This window comes from Meles meles, chromosome 6 (genome assembly GCF_922984935.1).
Source record: "Meles meles chromosome 6, mMelMel3.1 paternal haplotype, whole genome shotgun sequence".
NCBI lineage: Eukaryota > Metazoa > Chordata > Mammalia > Carnivora > Mustelidae > Meles > Meles meles.
In genome coordinates, this window is record NC_060071.1 from 19,282,355 (window position 1) to 19,305,109 (window position 22,755).

Here is a 22,755-nt window from a genome sequence, read left to right on the forward strand (position 1 = left end):
CCCATGTCCAGCCCCTTGCTCAGTGGGGAATCTGCTTCTCCCTCTTCCTCTGCCCCTCCCCTGTTCATGCTCTCTCTCTCTCTCTCAAATAAATAAATAAAATCTTTAAAAAAAAAAATCCTAGTCTTTCCACAGCCTAGTCCTTCTCTGTAGGCATCGTTAGAATGTGTTCACAGAATGCTTAACACCGGACAGTGTGATCCCCCGCTTCTGTGATCCGTAGCCCCTCAATTTGTGTTCATGTCTTTCTCTTTCTCTGTGGGGCAAGTTCTCTAGCCTCCCCTGGGCTGGATTTCTGCCAGGAAAAATGATCAATAATACTGAGGATTAAAATGGGAGTTTTTTTTTAAAAGATTTTATTTATTTATTTGACACAAAGAGAGAGATCACAAGTAGGCAGAGAGGCAGGCAGAGGGCAGGGGAAGCAGGCTACCTGCTGAGCAGAGAGCCCGATGCCCGAGGGGCTCAATTCCAGGACCCCGAGACCACGATCCGAGCTGAAGGCAGAGGCCCAACCCACTGAGCCACCCAGGTGCCCCTAAAATGGGAGTTCTTAAATACGGAGGTGTCTTTGATTTTATTCGAAGGCACAGGATTGAAGAGGGGGCTGGTCCTCATGTTCAAATGTGGGTAGAACTAAAAAGCGCAGAGCCCAGATCCAATCCTCAAAATAGAATCGTTTTAATTAAACCTTAATTGAATTAAAAGTCGGTCGATTAAAGTTTTAAATCCAAAACATTTTCATTAAAGCCAAAATCTTTCCTTCCCTCATGTTCAGAGTCTTTTTTTTTTTCTCTCTCTTTTCTTTCTCTCCTCTCTTGGCCAAATCAGCAAAATGCAAATGTCTCAGGGAAGAGACAGACCCTCTTAATAAGGCTCGAATTTCTAATAGTCTTGAGTATCAAGAATAATAACGTGGGGCGCCTGGGTGGCTCAGTGGGTTAAGCCTCTGCCTTCGGCTCGGGTGGTGGTCTCGGGGTCCTGGGATCGAGTCCCGCATCGGGCTCTCTGCTCGGCGGGGAGCCTGCTTCCTCCTCTCTCTCTGCCTGCCTCTCTGCCTACTTGTAATTTCTCTCTGTCAAATAAATAAATAAAATCTTAAAAAAAAAAAAAAAAGGATAATAACGTTCAGCCTCCCGCCGTCCAGAGGGAAAGCCTGGGACACGGGTCACGGAGGAATGGTGCAGGGCGCCGGGAGGCAGGTTCTGGTGGGCCAAGGGTCATGGTCCGGAGCCCAGGCATTCTTGGGATGTTTGTGGTCGCAGAGAATCGCGGAGCTCCTCGCTTTAATAATCAGGCTATCGCTCATAAAAACGATCAGCCCTATTGTCAGGCGGCCGGTGCTAATACTGCACGGAGAATGCTTGTACTGCGTGCGTGGACACTATTTGTCAGTGTGATGTGAAGGCGACAACCGCGGACGGCGGGGTGCATCCCCGCCCCACACTAGAAACCCAGCCCCAGACCAGCACAGCTCCCCGGAATGTCAGCTCCTGCTCAGATGGACGCTCTCCTCCGCGTTTCTGTCTTAGGGCAACCGGAAGAGGCTGCGCACGTTGGCTTCTGTTAAGCATTATCTCGTAGGCATCCGTGGCTTTGGCTTTTAAACGTTCAGAGGCCTCGTCGTCATCCCCCTAATGACGCGTGGGGCTCCCCTCAAATCCCCATGCAAATGTTATGTGCACGGACTTAGAACTCTGAGAGCCACACAGGATCCCCGATCCTGCCTTTTTGCTTCTTTCGTGTCCGCTTGCGCTTGGATTTGGAAGGCAGATGGCCGTGTCAGGATTGAGGCGAATCAGCTGGAGTCAATTTTTGTTGTTTGAACTTGAGGGTGTGGATCTCTGCCTGAAGATATGCAGAGAAAGAGGAAGAGCAAATGACCTCATTTTTTCCCCCTTGCCAAGATTCAGAAACTTTAGCCCTTTGACTACGAATCTCCCGATCACACTTAGGGTTCCAAAACCCTAGGTATCAATCTGCATTTCTTGGATTCTTACATTATTCCAGAATTGCTTTGTATGTATGCACACAAGCAAAAACAGATTCTTATTTATCCCTCCTTCATACAAAATGTAACTGATCGGGGCTCCTGGGTGGCTCAGTGGGTTAAAGCCTCTGCCTTTGGCTCAGGTCATGGTCCCAGGGTCCTGGGATGGAGCCCCACATCGGGCTCTCTGCTCCGCGGGGAGCCTGCTTCCTCCTCTCTCTCTGCCTGCGTCTCTGCCTAGTTGTGATTTCTCTCCGTCAAATAAATAAAATATTAAAAAAAAATGTAACTGATCACAGCTACCGGTCTGTACCTTGCCTCTTCTACACATTTGTACATAAAAGCTATCATCACAACACAAACCTAGTTAATATAGAGGAGATTAATAAACGCGATTTCGTAACAGTTGGCACTCTTCTGCAGAAAATCCTCCTCAAAGGACAAACAACAAGCAGGTAAAAACTACTTTCAGGGACGCCTGGGTGGCTCAGTTGGTTAAGCCGCTGCCTTCGGCTCAGGTCATGATCCCAGCGTCCTGGGATCGAGTTCCACATCGGGCTCCTTGCTTGGCAGGGAACCTGCTTCTCCCTCTGCCTCTGCCTGCCACTCTGTCTGCCTGTGCTTGCTCTCTTGCTCTCTCTCTCTCTGACAAATAAATAAATAAAATCTTTAAAAAAAAAAAAAAAAACTACTTTCAACATGTACCACAAAGAGCGCTTGCCAATCGATGGGAAAAAGAACAGTCCAATTTCCAGATGAACCACAGAATAGAAGTAGAGAGCCTTGTTCATTGAGAAAGATAGAAATGGTGGGTGTATCAATGAAAATTTGCTGAATGTCATAGATATGAAAAGAAATGCAAACCGGAGCCAACCATGAGATACGTTATTTTGCTTTTCAAATTGGGAAAAAATCAAAGTTTGGTATTATTTAATATAAGCAAGGATATAATTTTTCTTCCATTGTTCGTATTTTTTTTAAAGATTTTATTTATTTATTTGACAGAGAGATCACAAGTAGGCAGAGAGGCAGGCAGAGAGAGAGAGGAGGAAGCAGCCTCCTCACTGAGCAGAGAGCCCGATGCTGGCTGGATCCCAGGACCCTGAGATCATGACCCGAGCCGAAGGCAGAGGCCCAACCCACTGAGCCACCCAGGTGCCCCCATTGTTCGTATTTTTAACTAATCTTGAGTTGATAACTAAGTAAGGCTATAATTGGTGCAACTTTTAGAAAAGTAAATTGGCCATCTTTATAAAAAGTAGGGCTCAATAGAGCCTCTTCTCCCACTGCTCTAAATTAATCTGAAGATACAGGTCACAGTTGAGCAGAAATGCATACATGGGCTGTCCAGCACAGCATGAAAGGGAATTACAAAAAATATCCCTAGAAATGCCCTAGAAGTCCATTGGTGAGGACAAAGAACTGCCATAAAATAAGATGTCTGGGTCTCCATGTGCCGATCCAGAAGAACTTTTAGGTGGGAAAGCAAGTTACAGAACAGAATCATGGTATAATCAATTTGTTAAAAAAAAAAAAAAAAAAAGAAGTGGAAGGCATGCTTGTGTGGCTCAGATGGTGAAGCGTTCAACCCTTGATTTTGTCTTAGGTCATGGCCTTAGGGTGGTAAGATCGAGCCCTACGTTGGGCTCCATCCTGGGCATGGAGCCTGCTTGACATTCTTTCTCTCCCTCAGCCCCTCCTGCATATGTGCTTGAGCTCTCTCTCTCTCTTTTGAATAAATAAATAAATAAAATCTTAAAAAAAAATAAAGAAGTGGAAGATAAATGAATATTTATGTGGGATCCAGGGGAATCTGAGCCACTTTGCAGCTCTGTCATCAGACTGCAGTGATGTATTTCAAGGAAACTTCAGCCTGGAATCTTAAAATCACAGAGCAGCTTAACTCTTTACTAAAGTTTCTTGACAAAGCATCCGTGGGGAATTCCACTTAAAGCGCACAGCCAAACCTCAGAACTCCTCCGCTCAGATCTTCCTCAGAAGTTCACAAAATATCGTCTCTGTCCTCAATCTCTAATCTCATTATTCTCTCAAGAGATCCCCAGGTGGTTTCCCCAAAGTCAGCTTGTCCTGGTGTGTGTCTGGAAGGAAGGTGCATTCAGACTGCCTGGGAGGTGGGGAGTTGGGAGTTGGAAGGGGGGACACCTTCTTACAGGTTCTGTCCCTGCCATCATTAGTTATGGATGCGTGTTTTATCATTTTAACCCTTTGTCTATAATGTAAGTTGCAGGGTTTTTTTCTTATCATTTGTCTTGTTACCCTGTTTGGTGCGTTTTGAGGCGCAGAGACTTTTGTGGGGGGGGGGTTCCTTACCTATTTGAATTTTAAACAAGCCTCAACAGATTTATAAGGATTGAAATCCTACGACATAGGTTCTTTGATCACAATGGAATGAAATTAGAAATAATAACAGAAGGAAGTTTGGGAAATTCACAAATATGTGGAAATGAAACAGCATGCTCATAAGTAATCAGGTTAAAGTAGAAATCACAAGAGAAATTAGAGCATGCTTCAAGGTGAATGAAAACAAAAACAGAACATATTAAAATTAGGGAATGCAGCTAAAGTAGAGCTTAGGAAAGCTCTAGCTATGATCATCTGTATTTAAAAAGGAAGATCTCAGGGGTGCCTGGGTGGCTCAGTGGGTTAAATCCTCTGACTTCAGCTCAGGTCATGATCCCAGAGTCCTGGGATCCAGCCCCTCATTGGGCTCTCTGCTCGGCAGGGGGCCTGCTTCTCTCTCTCTCTGCCTGCCTCTCTGCCTACTCATGATCTCTGTTTGCCAAATAAATAAATAAAATCTTAAAAAAAAGAAGAAAGATATCAAATCAATAACCTAACCTTCCATCTTAAGAAACTAGAAAAAGATGAACAAATTAACCCAAAGCAAGCAGAAGGAAGAACAAAGATTAGAGCAGAAGTAAATGAAAGAGAGACTAGAAAAACAAGAGAGAAAGTCAGCAAGCTCAAAAGTTGGTCTCTAAAAAAATCAACAATATTGGCAAACTCTCGCTTAAACTGACCAAGAAAAGTAAGAGACAAGGCTGAAATTACTAAGATCAAGAATGAAAAGGGGACATCATGGCCAACTGTACAAAAATAAAAAGAATTATGATAGAATACCAAGAACACTTGTACACCAACAGATTCAGTAACCTAAACGAAGGGCATAAATTCCTGGAAAGATAAATTCCATCTAAACTGGCTCAAGAAGGAATGGAAAATCCGAACAGAATTACAATAAGTAGCTACATTGAGTTAGTAATCCCAAAACTCCCCCAAAGAAAAGCCAGGCCCAGATAGCTTCACTGGTGAGTTTTACCAAACAGTTAAAGAATTAACATCAACCTCACAAACTTCCAAAAAGTAGGAGAGGAAGCAACACTCCCCAGTCCAATCTATGAGACCAGAATTACCCTACAACCAAAACCAGAGATACCACAAGAAAACTACAGACCAGTATCTCTTTATGAATACAGAGGTAAATCCTCAACAAAATATTAGCAAACCAAATCCAGTAATATATAAAAACATGACTAACCGGGATTTATCCAAGGATTGCAAGCTTGGTTTAATATCAATCAATGTAATATATCATAGTAGCAGGAAAAAGGAGGAAAAAAAAAACCACATGATCATCTTGACACAGAAAAAGCATTTGAGAATATCCAACACCCTTGAAAAGAAATTCAGTCAACCAGTAATAGAAGGGAACTTCCTCAACCTGGTAAGGTACATCTATAAAAATCCACAACTAACATCATATTTAATTATAAAAGACTGAACGCTTTCTCTCTCACACCAGGAACAAAACCACGATCTCTAGTGTCACAAATTCAATCAACATTATACTCAAGTGTCTAGCCAGCGTAATGAAACAAGAAAAAGAAATAGAAGGCGTCCAGATTGGAAAGAAATATGTAAAACTGTCTGTATTTGGAGATGACATAATATTTTCTATAGAACATCCTAGGGGATCTACCAAAACTTCGAGCTAATAAGTCAGTTCAGCAAGTTTTCAAGATATGGGATCAAAATGTAAAAATCAATCGTAGTTACCTATACTTTCAATGAACAGTCTGAAAATGAAATTAAAACACATTAGTAGTAACACCAGAAAGAATAAAACAATTGAGAATAAATGTAACAGAAGAAGTACAAGATTGATACACGGAAAACTACAATGCATGGTTGAAAGAAGTTACAGAAACCCTAAATAAGTGGAAAAACCATCCTGTGTTCATGAGTTGGGAGACTTAGTCATGTTAACATGGCAGTAATCCTAAAATTGGTCTGCATATGCCGTCCTTAAAAGAATCCCGACGCGGGGCTCGATCCCAGGACCCCGAGATCATGACCTGAGCCGAAGGCAGCGGCCCAACCCACTGAGCCACCCAGGTGCCCCAATAAATAAAATCTTAAAAAAAAAAAAAGAATCCTAGCTGAAAGAGTCACAGAAACTGACAAGCTGATCCTAAAATTCATGTGGAAACAAAGGAGACTTGATCTTGAAAACGATCTTGAAAAAGAACAAAGTTGAAGGACTCACACTACCTGATTTCAAAATGTACTACAGAGTCATAATAATTAAGACAGTGTGGGCTTGGCATAAGGGTAGACATATAGATCAGTGGAATAGAATTAAGAATCCAGAAATAAACCCCTGCATTTACGGTCAGATGATTTTTATTAAGAGCATTAATGTAATTCAGAGGGAAAATAATCAACAAACGGTACTGGGACAGCTGGATATCTATGTAAAAAAAAATTCACACATCGTAAATTGACCATTTTAGGGCGTACAGTTCAGTGGTGTTTAGCATATTCCCGGCATCATGGAATAGTCATCAGTCCTCTAAAGGTAAAATACTTTGATCCCTCCAAAAAGAGACTCTGTACCCAGGAGCAGTCCCTCTGGACCTGTCCCTCCCCCAGCTGATAACAACCACAAATTGACTTTCTGTCTCTGTAGCTTTGCCTGTTCAGGACATTTCATGTAAATGGAATCAGTGGATTTTATGATGTGTGAATTATACTTGATAACGCTGTTATACTTAATAACACTATAGTCAGATCTATTAGTCTTTTATTGCTCCTGGGTTTTGAGTCACGGTTAAGAGGCTACACCCTCCTAGGTTAAAAGGGAATTCACCTGTTTTCTTCGATTGCTTCTGTGGTTTCATTTTTTTACATTCGTGTGTCTGATCCACGTGGAACCATCCTGGTTTCTCGGTGAGGAATGGATCTGACCGTATCTCTCCCATGTGCCCCCTCCCCCAGTTGTACATACCATTTATTAGCATTTATTAGCCATTTATTAGCATGCTCTTTTTGCAGGGGAATGCCTTGACTCCTGTCCTGGGCCACTCTCTTCCCTGAAAGAAGGGACAGTGAGCATTGGATCCTAGCACCTTTCCTTGGAGAAAGTATCAATTTGCTGGTCAGGCTTTTGATTATAACCAGTTTTGGGGTTTTTTGTTGTTGTTTATTTGTTTGTTTGTTTGTTTGTTTTTTAAGATTTTATTTATTTGACAGAGAGAGATCACAAGTAGGCAGAGAGGCAGACAGAGAGAGAGAAAGAGAGGAGGAAGCAGGCTCCCTGCCTAGCAGACAGCCCGATGCGGGACTTGATCCCAGGACCCTGAGATCATGACCCGAGCTGAAGGCAGAGGCTTAACCCCCTGAGCCACCCAGGCGCTCCTGTTTGTTTTTTAATCACAGTCATTTCCTAACAGAGATTTTACAGTGATTAACCGAGCAGTTAACTCTGAACACTGCCTCTGGGACTAAAAACTATATTAACTATAAGGTTACGTCTTACATGGGAATATTATTGGGCATTTCCCACGCTTTTAAGTAAGATCATTGCCTTGGTCTGATGCTTGTGTCCCCTGAAACCTTCATCGCCAAGGTGATGGTATTAGGACGTGGGTCCTCTGGGCCTTGATTGAGTCACAAGGATGATAGAATTAGTGTTCCGGCAGAAGAGACCCCGCAGAGCCCCCTGGCCCGTTCTGCCATGGGAGGATGTAGTGAGAGGTCAGCCGCCCAGCCTAGGGTTCTCGCCAACCATGCTAGCAGCCTGAATTCAGACTTCCCGCCTCCAGAATGCGGAGAAACAAGTTTCTGTTGTTTACAAGTCAGCCGGTCTGTGGTATTTGGTTAGAGCAGTCCTGATGAACGGAGACAAACTTAAAAGAAGAGCTGTTAATCAAAATGAACTCTAAAGCCCCTTCCCTGAACTTGGCTGATCTCATTCAGCAGCGTTCTTAGATAAAGTTACTGCCAGAGTAAACAATGGAGGCCCCTTATGTTGGCCAGTAGCATTTATACGCTTATTTATTGAGCTTTGGCTGGGTGCGAGGCAGTGTGCACGGGTCTGGCTGTGTCCACCGGCATACACCGCCCTATCTGAAATTTGGGGTGCCCAGACATTTGGGGTGCATCCTTACCCTTGCTCCCCCGCAAGCTCAGGGATGCTAGAGACAAGCCCTTTCCTCCCACTGCTTGGCCGCCACTCACATCTGACCCAGAGTTCAGTAGAGCAGATATAGAAAACCAGCAGCTTGTCCATTTGAATTCACATGATTGACCTCAGATGCCGGAGGACTTAACAAGATTCTTAGACACAGGCCACATTTCACTTAATTTCAAATGAAGATAATAGGAGCTAGCATCGATCTAGAGCTCACTAGGGTCAGGTGGTGTTCTAGCACTTTCCATGCTAACATACTTCCATTCATTGGACCCTACAAGCACCCTGGTGAGGTAGGTGCTGCCGTGACCTCCAGGAGGCACAAGGGGGTGATGTAGAGATACTTGCCCAGCTGGGTACGAAAGGAGGGGGCCAAGGCCTTTCCACTCTTCCACTCCTGCATGTGGCTGTGTGTGCCCTGGGCCTCCTCCTCCCACAGTGTGTTTAAGTCCTGGGATACTTTTATGGACTGGAAAGCCCCAGAGTATTGTATTGAAACAGTCTAGATTTTGACCTGATGTGAACCCCACTGCAGCTCTGCGGGAGCAGGTGGAGGCGGGGCGTGCAGGCAAGGCCATCAGGCCAGAATTGTTCATGGGAAGTAAATCCAGAAGGGCCTGAAGACCTCCTTCTCCTCTTTTGCCTAGAGAAGTCGGTGCCCCCTGTGCACATGCTGAATGATACTGCCGATGAGCAAGAGTATAGGGGAACCCCTTACTGACAGGAGGAGAGCTCTGGAGGTTCAACAAATTGAGTGCAAGGAGCTCTGGATGAGTACCTACTGTGTGCGTGGCAGAGTGCTAGGCCCACGTGACTCTGGATGAGCACCTACTGTGTGCATGGCACTTTGCTAGGCCCTCGTGACTCTGGATGAGCACCTACTGTGTGCATGGCACTTTGCTAGGCCCACGTGACTCTGGATGAGCACCTACTGTGTGCGTGGCACAGTGCCAGGCCCATGTGACTCTGAGGAAGTAGGCCCCAGGCTGCAGCACTACTGGGCAGAAAGGAGGGGGTTCAGACACTTCACAAGAGGATGGTCTTGGCCAGGCAAAAGAAGGAGAGGGGAGCCCACGGAGAGCGCCCCCCAAGTCTTCCCTGGGGAGTAGCCAAGCCTGGAAGCAGGAGGAAAATTTTGATAAATGGTGAAGGGGGGTGGCCTCCTTCCAGGTGGGAGAGACACAGGAGTGAAGGCTGAGGGAGCCCAGAGTCCACGGTGGGAAGGAGACTTCAGTGTAGGGAAGGGAAGGGGGAGGAGGAGGGTAGACTTCCTGCAACTAACCCCGACTTGTGAGCCCATCTTTTTATTTATTTATTTTTTATTTTTTTGGTCATGAATTTTACAGTAGTTTTTTAATGTGTCTTTTTGTCACTGTTTTTACAAGAGGTGACAAGATTCAGACATAAATCCTTGCCAAGACCATGCAGCCATTAAGCAGCCAAGAAGCTCGGACTTGAACCCAAGTCTTACCATCTGAGTTGAATGGCATTTCCATCAGCATGTTCTAGCATAGTTCGTAGCTTTGGGGATGCCTTTGGAAGAAATCTGGGTGCCTCATGCTTCATTTCCCTCTAGGTTGAGATCTTTTCTCCCTTCCTTTGTGCCCATCCTTGTTAAGAGGAAGAAGCTGGATTCAGCCAGAAGTTCTACTTTGCTAACCTGAAAAGTATATTTTTAAAAACCACAACTCCATGTCAGCAGTTCCAGAAGTAACTGGAAAATAGAGTAAAAGGAAGGGATCCCCTCAAATTCCACCACATAAGGAAAAAAGAGAGTTATCATCTTGGGGTCTTTCCTTTCTGTCAGTCTGTCTGACAGAAAGACAGCATCCCTCTGTGTGCTCAATACCATAAGCATTTAGAATGCATTAGGTCCTTGACATAACCACCCTTCTTTGCTCTACAAAACAACCAGTGCCTTCATGCATTTTTTTTTTTTTTTGCATTGTGTCTTTAAATGTGTGGAATTATTCCCTTGGAAATCAGTTCCCCAGAAGCCGGACTGGTGTGACAAGGGGTGGCCTTCATCCTCCGTGTTTATAAACACAATCCTCTCCCCACGGTGTGACTGATTTCTATTTCTATCTTCAGATTCTGCCATCTTACATTATGTGGGTATTAAATAAAGGAACTGTCTTACTTCTGTGATTTTTATTTCCCCAGAAAGATGGTTCCTCTTTCTTTTACCAGGGCAGGTCCCAAGTCTCTCGAGCCTGGTTTCTGTGGTAGATGTTTAAAATCTGGGGAGAAGATAGCCTCACACGCTAGCTTTTCCTTCCGTTTCTATCCAGCTGTGTCCCCGAGGTCTAGCTCAGTGTATACTCGGTGTATGATATTTCTAGAGTGAAGGAGCAATAAATAAATGAATTTTTGGAAGTGGAACTAAGCAAGGAAAGAATTCGTCTTTGTAGCTCTGTACTCTGTATTTCTTTGTTTCTCTTCCGCTGTCCCAGAAAATTCATGGAGGAGTTGACGTCCATCATTTCCTCTGGGTTTTGCATCTAATGAGATAGGATCATCTCACCTTTTAGCTCCTATGTGTTTGCCAAGCACATAATGTTCTGGATAGGCCAGACATGTTTGGCTGAGAGTGCACAGCCTGGGGAGTTAGGGGTCGGACTTGGGTGGCAGGTGTTGGGGACGGGTCCAAGTCCCATCTCCGCTGTGGGGAGCTGAAGAGGGGGAGTTTCTCTGACGCCTCAGAGCCCTGGGCAGCTCATGGAGGATAGTGATGACATTTCGTACATCATCAGGCAGAACTCCATAAATGGCACTGATTCCCGGCATACTAAATATTATCACTAGACCATTTTATTTGATCTTTAAAAATCTGTGACGTGCTTACAGATTATTGTCCCAAGGGATTTTCTTGTTCTCTGGCTTTTCCCAGAACTGAAACCATTGGTTACTCCCAACAGTTGGTTCCTTCAACTTAGAGAAGGCCATCATGAAGCCAGGGTGGAAGCAGTCAAACTTGGGCTGGATGTCTTTCATCTTGTAATTTGTTTTTCTTCATTTCAAAGTCAATGCACACTTGGTGAGGAAAAAAAATACCGGAGAGCACAGAAAAACCCAAATTAAAAAAAAAAAAAATCTCCGTTCATTGCACTGTTGAAGGCAGGTAACAGACATGGGCTATTCAGGCTTTCTTTCTAAACAGAGGGAGAGACAGATTCAGTTTTTATAAATGAAAATAATAGACTCTGCACCTTAGAAACCTTTATTTTAATCCCATATTGTCTACCAACTTGGAGTAAATTCTCTTACTTTGCATATTTTCAAATGGTGTCACTCAACTGTTAGGTATTTCCCCATGATGCTTCTGTCTGTGCCCATAGCTTACACTTTTAAGTTAATGTTACGGAAGTGTTTTTTCGTTATTAGTCTTCATTATTATCTGTTGTAATGTCTGCATCCTGGCTTCCCTCATCTGTAAAATGGTAGCCATGCCGAGTGTCGCCATGAGCATTAGATTAAATGACAAAAATCGAGCACCACTCAGCACTGGACACCTAGACGTTGCCTTTACCATAAGCCATTCCCTCATTCCCTGATACTGGCCATTTCCGGGGTTAGCGGGTTCTTCCCTCCGATGTTGTAGGTAACTCGGCTGGGCTGTGTCATACCTTAGGAGAGGCTCTTTCGGGGTGTGTCCTGTTATTTCTTCCTAGAACAATGGGGTCTTGTTAATATTGTCCTGTTGCTTTCTGAAACAGCCATACAATTTGTCCAGCCTCCCACGAAGACAGATGTCACCACACTCTAACCAACAACGAAGGTTAGAATTTATTGGATTTTTCACTGTGCCCGGTGGGCATCACATAGCATCAGGCCATTCATTGTATAAATATTTTTTATTTCTAAAGAAAATAGCACTTTTACTTGCGATTCTCCCTTGAGTGAGCTGTTTGTATCGATAACTGCACATCCCCCTTCTATTAACAAAAATCCATTTGGTGAGAAGATCCACAGAGAAGTTGTGCATCTGTGCTGTGAGCCTCCGAGGGACAGGAAGCGCTCAGCCTCCCTTGCCGGAGCCCAGCGCTGTTCTGTGTGAGCCATGAGCCAGGATGCCTTCGCTCCCGGCGCTTCCTTTGCTGATGCTGGTCCATCCAGGCAGCCCCGCGTGATGCGGCTGAGCCCCGGCCATCTGGAGCTGCTGAGGAATTATCACTGGGGGTCACCCTGGGGGTCATGTCGCCCTCCACACCACCCCCCCCCCCCCCAGCCTCTGCCTCTTCCCCGAATAAATAAAGGGTTGGATTTCACCGTAATTCGACCCAGAGATGAAAACCGCTTACTGAGGCTAAAATCCTAGAGTAATAATAGCTGCCGAGAAAGAAGCATCCTTCCAGCTGAAGGCTGGGGAACCTGGGGCTACAGCAGGTGAGCCCCTGCAGAGCCAGGAGGGTATCCCCTCCGGGGAGGGACGGCCTCCGCCCCCACGCTCTAGCTGCGCAGGGACTCGGAGGACGATGGCACGGCAAGGTCCTTGAGCAATTGTGACCAGGTCAGTAGCATCCTGAAGTTTACTTTTGCTTGCTTTGCTATGAACTAGAGCTTGGTAGAGATGTTTTTACTTTTTGCTACTCTATTGATAGAGGTGAACATAATAAAAAAAAATTCATGGGTGTGCAAATAAAATGTGTCTTTTCTGGGATATACAGGGGATGCAACAGATTTTGAATTGACAGACAACATTGTCTTTCCATCGTACGTGTTTTCTTTGGAGGGGAAGAGAGAATTAAGTATAATATATGTTATATATGTCTATAACATAATCTATACAATTATAACACAATTATATAATAGTAATATAATTATATATTGTCACATGATCATATATATGTATGTATGTATATATTCTTCTATTACCTCTCTATTGTCCTAGATTTGTAGGAAAAAAACAGTAGAGAGAGAATTTTATTCTGATTTTTGGGTCGGGAGGGATGACTTAACAAATGCTGTTCTTAAAGGAAAGATAAGACTCTCCTTAGGATCTAAGGACAGAACAACAACAACAAAAAGGATGTAAGAACAGGACAGACTCTGCACCGACAAACAAAGGAGGACTCTTTAAGGGGGGACGTCCACAAGGAACTGTGCGTGTAAGGGACATGGCTTTTATAGTGGACATCACTATAATATTCATGGAATTCTATTTTACTGTTTCTCCCAAATAAGAGAATAATTCCCATCAGTTTTCCTATAGTCAAAATAACCTGTATTTCTAGAACCTGAATTACAGAAATGATATTTAGACACCCAGTCATCGGCAACCAAACCCATTTCTCTTCGAAACGCCCAAATCTAGAGCATGTACAGTGTTACTGAAAGAATTTCTTTATAAATAGAATATTAAATGGAAAGTGATTATCGAGGAATAAATAATGTCCTCATTGCACAGGCTTTTAAATATTGTTTTAACCCAATCCTTCTTCACATAATGAACTTTAACTATTGTCCCTGTCCAGCATATTCAAATATTAAATACCATATTAAATACCAGGCTACGTAGATATCAACATTTGTCACCAACCGCGGATGTGTTCTCCACTTACCCCCTCATGGCTGACGGTACATGTTTCTTGTCTTCTAAATAATTCTACATGGGCTGAATCCGTAACCCCCGCCATCCACTGTATTTGCAGTGTCCTCTCACTAACTCCTACGTCTAACTAACAAACTCCTAAAATCAAGCAACTAACACCACCAAAAAATATATATATATATATATGCTCTTGGTTTTTTTCCCTTCTACTCCTTTACTTGGTAACTTACTTCACTAAGCATATTAATTTGCATTAAAAGCAAGTGAGATGCCTATTTGTAGTGTGTGTCTCTATCTGTCTATCTATGGAATGTTTATTGCTATATAAGAAAGTAATGACATTGTAATGGAGAACTGAAAGGATTTTTTTTTAAATTTTTGAAGCTGAGTCATTCTAATTTCTGTGATTGTTTTCCTCTGGGGTCTAGTGGCTTCTTTGGCACATTAATATTTTATTGAAAGAGAATGCATTTTGAGTGTTTATATTTTTAATATGAGTTGTACATCCATGGGAGAAAAATATTGAGAACTGTCCTATTTTACTGAAAACAAAAATTTAATATAGACAGTGGTTGAGAAATAGGCACAAATCACTAAATAATCTCTCATAGTATAAATACATCCCTCCACTTTAAGTGTAAATCAGAGGTCACCAGTTGTCAGCTACAAAACTGTACTATTTGGAGGAAAAGTACTATAAAAGTAAATATTTACCTCTAAGAAAAGAGGTATGATGGTGGGGAAGAGAGGTTTCTGCTTTTTCCATGATGTAGTTCTGTATTTTTATTTTCAGTGAGAATGTGTTGTTGTATTACTTGTCTAATCTTTTTAAAGTTTAAAATAATTTTATTTTATTCCATTAAAAAATTCATTTAATTCCATTATGGGGAACTTGGAAAATAAAGAAGAAAAATCTTCTCTAATTCCATTATTAATTCCATCCCAGCCCACCCTGAATACTCAGTATTAGCATTGTGGTCTTTTTTTTTTTTCCAATATAAATATATGTTAACCATTCTCTTTATAATTTCAGAAAATTCAAAGAAGTTGGCAGATTAAATTAAATGCATGTGCACAAAGAGATGTTTCCCCATAATGTCCTCCCAACAATTCTATTGCCCTAGAACCCCCAGCTCTCAGCCTCAGTGACGGTGCACCTGCGTGATCCACACAACCTAAGAAAATCAGATTCAAAACTGAAAACACCGCAATATTAAAAAACATACAAATAGAATCGAGCAGAGTCTTGGCTCTGATTACCTCATTTACTGCACGCATGCTGCATTATTTAAAAGTCAAGTTAAAGTAAAATCCCCCGTGTAATTGTTTTTTAAGATTTTATTTATTTATTTGACAGAGAGTGCAAGTAGGCAGAGCGACAGGCAGAGGCAGAGGGAAAAGCAGGCTTCCTGCTGAGCAGGGAGCCCTGTGAGGGGCTGGATCCCAGGACCCCCGGAATCATGACCTGAGCTGAAGAAGGCAGACACTTAACTGACTGAGCCACCAGGCACAAGAATTTGACATGCACCCTAATCCCTGGGTTCTGCCTTCTCGGTGTTGCTTAACTGGGACTGAAGGTGAACTGTTTTTATTTACGTTCCTACAGTAAACAGAAGAGGTCACTTTATACTTGCTTGTACACGCACGCGTGCGCGCACACACACACACACTTGTATTTTGCAGAGATAAGGGAAATATTTAATTTTTAAAGATGAGCAATGACATAATTAAGTGCCTCTTCTGATGCATGCTGTTGCTTTTGATTCTGCCTCCTCGTAACCTGCCAGCGCCTCCCTCCTTCCAGCCCGCTCTCCAATGTCCCAGGGTCTCTGACGGTGAATAATTAATGGGATCCCTAGCGTGTGATGGGGAGCAAAGCTGTCTTACTCACAAGTGCGGCCACTTACACACTGAGTCGTTTTCTGATTCCTCTTTGCAAAAATACTCGGACACGGCCGTCTTGCACTGGTGTTTCGTGAATGGTGCAGAGTGTGTGATGCATTAGCCACATAAGTGAACAGTTGTAGAGACCCCGAAGAGCCTTTACAGTAAGCGGATTGTCTTTGCCTTTCTACAGAGCAGGATTTTTTTCTGCCCCGTTGGTGGAGCTCATTCAGGATGCCATATGGTGAGCCCTGCATTTAGGGTATGACATTTTGATTCACTTCTCTCTACATTTTCTTATGAAAAATGTTAAACATGGAGTTGAACCATGTACATCCATTACCCACCACCTAAAGTCTACCTTTAACATTTTCCAAAATTGCTCTCTCACGTTCTATCCATTTGTCCATCCCTCTATTCATCCATCAATCCAATATTTTCAGTGCATTTCAGAGAAGGTGGCAAGCATCTGTATAGTTCACCCTCACAATCTTCGGCATTCGTGTTTTTGACTACAGTTCAGTATTGCTTATATAGCATTTGGGGATAAAATCCGTATAGAGCAAAATGCACAACTGTTCATTAGACCGTTTGGTCGGTTTTGACAAATAACACCAGCGTAATGAAAAAAAAAGTCAGTTTCCTTGTGCCCCTTCCCTAGTAAACTTCACGCCTGCCCCTGCCTCCAGGAAGCACTATACTGATTTTTCCCCCCACCCATCGAGTAGAACAGCATATAAATGGAATCCTCTTGTGCATTCATTCTTTCACTCTGCATTATGTTTTGAGATTTCCTGTCACTCATTTCACAGATAAGTATTTCATTCCTTTTTATTGCTGAAGAGTCACTAAACCACAGTCGTCGTTAATGTGTTTTTCTGCCGATGGACACTTGTGCTATTTACAGTTTGGAAATGCTATGAATGAAACTGCTCTGAAAATTCCTGGGTAGGTTTTTTTAGACCTATTTCTCTCGGGTAAATATCTGAAAATAGATGTGCTGGATTGGAGGGTAGCTGTATATTTAGTTTTATAAGAAACCACCAGACTTCTTTCCAAGCGGTTATACCATTTTATACTCCAGCCAATATGCTATGAATGTTCTTGTGGCTCCGTATCCTCACCAAGTACTGAGAGACTTTTTAAATGTTAGTAATTCTGCTGGGAGTGGACTGGTGTCTCCTTCTGGCTTTAATTTGCATCTCCCTGATGACTAATGATATGGAGCATTTTGTTTTGTTTTGTTTTGTTTTAAGGTTTTATTTATTTATTTGACAGAGAGAGAAAGTGCACACAAACAGGCAGAGGGAGAAGCAGACTCCCCGCTGAGCAGAGAGCCCGATGCTGGGCTCAATCCCAGGACCCCAGGACCTGAGCCAAAGGCAGATGCTTAACCGACTGAGCCACCCAGGGGCTCTGATACTGAGCATTTTTAATATATTCTTCTGTTCCAATCTTTGCCCATTTTGTATTGGACTATCCTTTATTATTGAGTCGTAGGAGTCCTTTGTGTATTTTGGATACGATTCTCTCTTTTTGGGGGGTGGGATGGGGGGGTTATGTTTTATAAATATTTTCTTCCAGTATATGACTTGCTTATTCATTTTTAAATGATAGAGCAATCTTTTAATGAGCAGAAATTTTGAATTTTGGTGAAGTCTGATTTAGCTGTTTTTCCTTTCATAGTTATTGTTTTCTCTGTCCCATCTAAGAAAACTTTGCTTCCTCTCAAGGCATAAAGGTATTGTCTTTTTTTTTCCCCTAGAAGTTCCTTAATTTTAAACTTTTATGTTAGGTCCATCTCAGGTTAGTGCTTGTGTGCGGTGGGAAATGGGAGTCTGGGTTTCTTTTCACTCATTGTAGATGTCCAGTTGTTCCAACGCCGTTTGCGGAAAAGACTGCTTTTCTCATCATATTGCTTTGGCACTCTTGTCCAAAACCAATTAGATGTATAAGTATTACAAGTATGAGTGTATTTCTCAACTCTCTATGCTGTTCCATGGATTTATCTGTCTATACTGGTACCGCAATGTCTTGATTACTGTAGGGTTTGTTTGTTTTTTTCTTTCTTTTTTTTTAGAGAAAGAGAGCATGAGTTGGGGAGGGGCAGAGGGAGAGGGAGAGAAAGAATCCCAATCAGGCTCCACGATCATGACCTGAGCTGAAATAAAGAGTTGGACACTTATCCCACTGAGTCACCCAGGCACCCCTGATAACTATAGCTTTATAGTAAGTTTTAAAATAGTCAGTCTTAAAATTACGAGTGGTATACATCTTCCAGTTGTAGTCTTTCTCCAGATTACTTGGGATATTTAAGATCCTTTGAATTTCCATACAGACTTGAAGATCAGATTGTTAATTTCTATTTTTATTAAGAGATTTTATTTATTTATTTGAGAGAGAAAGGTAGCAAGAGAGAGCACAAACAGAGGAGAGAAGGAGAAGCAGACTCCCCCACTGAGCAGGGAGCCTGACTCAGGGCTCGATCTCAGGACCCTGGGATCATGACCTGAGTTGAAGGCAGACACTTAACCAGCTGGGCCACCTAGATGCCCCCAGGTAGTTAATTTCTATCCCCAAAAGCCTATGAGAATTATGGTTGGGATTTTATTGAACCTATAGATAACACTGGGAAGAATTAACATATTAAGAATATTGATTCTTCTAATCCATGAATGTGGGATGTCTTTCCATTTATTTGGGTCTTCCCATCTTTTGTTAAATTTGTTTCTAAGTATGTAGTTTTATGCTATTGTAAATAATTAATTTTTTCCCAAAAGTTAGCTGCTATAGTGTGATTCGCTTCTGTAATAGGAATATTTGGAAGCCAACCTTGCTCAGCATGATTTTCACATGAGAAGAAGCTTCTTTTTTGTTCATTCCTTCAAAGAGGCCACAGAGAGATGGAGGGTGTTCACCCCAGGCTGAGCGCTAGGGGACCAAACTTCTGTTCAGGTTTGCCTTTTACTGACTGTGTGGACCTGGCCAAGAATGGTTAGACTCTCTCCCTATTTCACTCAACATGATCAGGACATAACTCCTCATTCTTTGGAGTCTTTTAAGGAATATTACTTAGCTCAGTGAGTACAGGACCTGACTTCCCTTACTTCTGCATCTTCAGTACCCGGTACAGTGCTCGACCCATCACAGCCACTCAGTAGATGCCCCAGCGTTCTGCCTCTTGGCCTCCTGCAAAGCTGACCCCTCCTCCTAAATACTGCCAGCTACTCTTGTCCTGGAGCAGCCTGGCCCACCTTCCACCCCGTACAGCCAGTGTCCGCTATTAGAGAACAGCAAGATACTGACTGATGGCTAAGCCACATTGCAGATAACCCAATGGCAGAGTCAGGAGAATCCTAGGGACACCCTGCGCCAAGGTCCCAAGACCCAGAGTTTCAGGGGATTGCCAAGATCATAATATGGCATACTTGTGCAAGGGCAGGTGTGGATGAGGGCTGCTGATTCTAAATTCCATGCCCTTAGTGGGGTTTTCAGGCAGAGAGGGACTAGATTTCCAAATCCCTAGTATGAGGCCTTTCTTTCTACCACCACTGGATACTATATCCCCATGAGGGAGACAGCAGGGGTATAGTTTGGCTGGACCACCCATTCTCCCACCAAAGTCCTGGCTACTCTGTTGTTGTTAGAGAGATCAGCCTGGCTGTCACCAGCCAGACAAACACCCTAGGTGTCCTGGAACCCCTGCATGATAGCACAGTGTGGCTGTGTAGACAGCTTGGCTGAGCACCAGCCCCACACTGGAAGTACCCCCATCCCCCCACCCCGGCCCAGGGCTGCAGGTCCTGGGGTCTGCTGTCATCCACGACACTGGCATTATTTCAGGCCCACCCCTTTCTCTTTCTAAAGCCTCGGATGGATGTCATAGAGAGCACGTGCTGCTCTCTTCTCCAGTGATCCCCATGAGCAGCCCTGGCCAGTGATGGTGACATGGTGTGTGTGCTTCTGTCTACCTAGGTGCTGAGGACATGGGCAGCAAACCATCCACACCAGGCGGTGACCCCACAGCACAGTGCCTCAGGACAGAAGGCATTCATGCTGCATACAAGCAAGGAAACCCCAGCAGGGCCCGGCACCTGCTCAGAGAGGCTTGTGATGAAAGCACATCGCAGCTGGAGAAGGTAGGGTGGATGCTGGCTCCTCCAGCCAGACTGGGGATCTGTTTCCTTTGTTATCATCATCATCATCATGGGGATCTTTTTAACCTCCTTTCACATGTAAACGTATGGTTGCTGGTCCTTTCAAACCAGCTTCTCAACCTGCCAACATCCATGCACAACCTTTCACCTTCCCGGAGGATAGAGGAGTAACAAATGTGAACACCAAAAGGCCGATCTGAGGGTTCAACTTCCTGTAGTCTTTTACACTTGTCTTCCATTATAAAAATAGCACATGCTCAAAAAAAGAAAACTTAGAAATGTGTAAAAGTAGAGAGGAAAAGAAAAAGAAAGTAACCTTATTCTTAATGCATCCAAACGGTCCCACTTAACAGTTTCGTTGTATTTTCTCTCTGTCTGCTGATCTGCGAATATGTTGTTGTTTCTGATAGAGATATTGTCGTATTGCATATATAGATTTGTATGCTGCTTATCCTTACATAATATTACATCAAGCATTTCCCATCTGGTTATAAATTCTGTAAAGGAAGAAAGGTTTTTATACTTCACTTGAATTGATAAAACACGGAACCAGTGGAATTGTTAAGCTATGTATGTAATACCAGGAGCAACCACCTTAACAATAGAAAGAAATACACTCAAAAACACGATTGACCAATCAAAATGGGAATTTAAAAATGTCTCAGAAGCCACAGAAAGGCAGGGGGGAAAAATCAGAAAAAATGAAAGAGCAAATAGAAAACAAAACAAAAAAATTGCATGACAGACTTTAGATTTAACATATAAATAAATAGCTATATTAACATAATTAGTCCAAATACATAAAGTTAAAGAGATTGCAGAGTATATATTTTTAAGACTTTATTTATTTGACAGAGAGAGAGAGAGAGATCACAAGTAGGCAGAGAGGCAGACAGAGAACGAGAGGGAAGCAGGCTCCCTGCTGAGCAGAGAGCCTAGTGAGGGGCTGGATCCCAGAACCCTGAGATCATGACCTGAGCCGAAGGCAGAAGCTTAACCTACTGAGTCACCCAGGAGCCCCTGCAGAGTATATTTAAAAAAAAAAAAACATGAACAGAGGAGTCAAGATGGCAGGAGATGGATGGAGAAGTAGCAGGCTGAGACTACATCAGGTAGCAGGAGATCAGCTCAATAGCTTATCTAAACATTGCAAACACCTACAAATCCAATGGGAGATCGAAGAGAAGAAGAACAGCAATTCTAGAAACAGAAAATCAACCACTTTCTGAAAGGTAGGACTGGCGGAGAAGTGAATCTAAAACGACGGGAAGATAGACCGTGGGGGGAGGGGCCGGCTCCCGGCAAGCGGCGGAGGAACGGAGCACAAAATCAGGACTTTTAAAAGTCTGTTCCACTGAGGGACATTGCTCCAGAGGCTAAACCAGGGTGAAGCCCACGCGGGGTCAGCGTGGCCCCAGGTCCCGCAGGGTCACAGAAGGATCGGGGGTGTCGGAGTGTCGCAGAGCTCGCAGGTATTAGAACGGAGAAGCCGGCTGCAGAGACAGAGCCGAGGACTGAACTCTCAGCTCGGGGTTACCTTGAACTGGTCGCGGGCTGGGTGAGCTCGGAGCGCGGCTGGAGGCTGGGGATACGGGAGTGTTTGGGTGCTGTCCTCTGGGGGCGCACTGAGGAGTGGGGCCCCAGGCTCTCGGCTCCTCCGGGCCGGAGACTGGGAGGCCGCCATTTTCATTCCCGTCCTCCGGAACTCTACGGAAAGCGTTCAGGGAACAGAAGCTCCCAAAAGCGAACCCGAGCCGATTACTTAGTCCGGCCGCCGGTAAGGGCGGTGCAATCCCGCCTCGGGCAAAGACACTTGAGAGTCACTACAACAGGCCCCTCCCCCAGAAGATCAACAAAATATCCAGCCAGGACGAAGTTCATCTATCAAGGAAAGTAGATTCAATTCCTAAGACAGCAGTGCAATTCCAGAGGAGGAGAAAGCAAAGCACGGAACTCATGGCTTTCTCCCCATGATTCTTTAGTCTTGCGGCTACTTCAATTTTTTTTTTCCTTTTTTCAAATTTTTCTTTTTTCTTCTTCTGCTAAATTTTTAAAAAACTTTTACCCTTTTCTTTTTTAACGTTTTTTGACTAGTTTATCTAAATATATATATTTTTTCTTTCTTTTTTATATTTTTTCTTTATTTGTTTTATTTTTAAAATTTTTTTCTTTTTTTTTTCCTGAACCTCTTTTTATCCCCTTTCTCCCCCCCACAATTTGGGGTCTCTTCTCATTTGGTTACAGCGCATTTTTCTGGGGTCTTTGCCACCCTTTTAGTATTTTATTTGCTCCTTCATATCCTCTTATCTGGACAAAATGACAAGGCGGAAAAAATCACCACAAACAAAAGAACAAGAGACAGTACCGAAGGCTAGGGACCTAATCAACACAGACATTGGTAATATGTCAGATCAAGAGTTCAGAATGACGATTCTGAACATTCTAGCCGGGCTCGAAAAAGGCATGGAAGATATTAGAGAAACCCTCTCTGGAGATATTAAAGCCCTTTCTGGAGAAATTAACTAAAATCTAACCAAGTTGAAATCAAAAAAGCTATTAATAAGGTGCAATCAAAAATGGAGGCTCTCACTGCTAGGATAAATGAGGCAGAAGAAAAAATTAGTGATATAGAAGACCAAATGACAGAGAATAAAGAAGCCGAACAAAAGAGGGACAAACA

At 43.3% G+C, this 22,755-nt stretch overlaps 1 protein-coding gene across 1 annotated transcript in view; it reads left to right on the forward strand.

The window, feature by feature from the left end:
• The window catches only part of LRRK1 (leucine rich repeat kinase 1), a 129,446-nt gene that overhangs the window by 22,028 nt on the left and 84,663 nt on the right, over positions 1 to 22,755 (forward strand). The window contains exon 3 of the mRNA XM_046007383.1: positions 19,894 to 20,057. Coding sequence (XP_045863339.1) covers positions 19,894 to 20,057 — 164 coding nt within the window. The remainder of the gene's footprint in view (positions 1 to 19,893; positions 20,058 to 22,755) is intronic.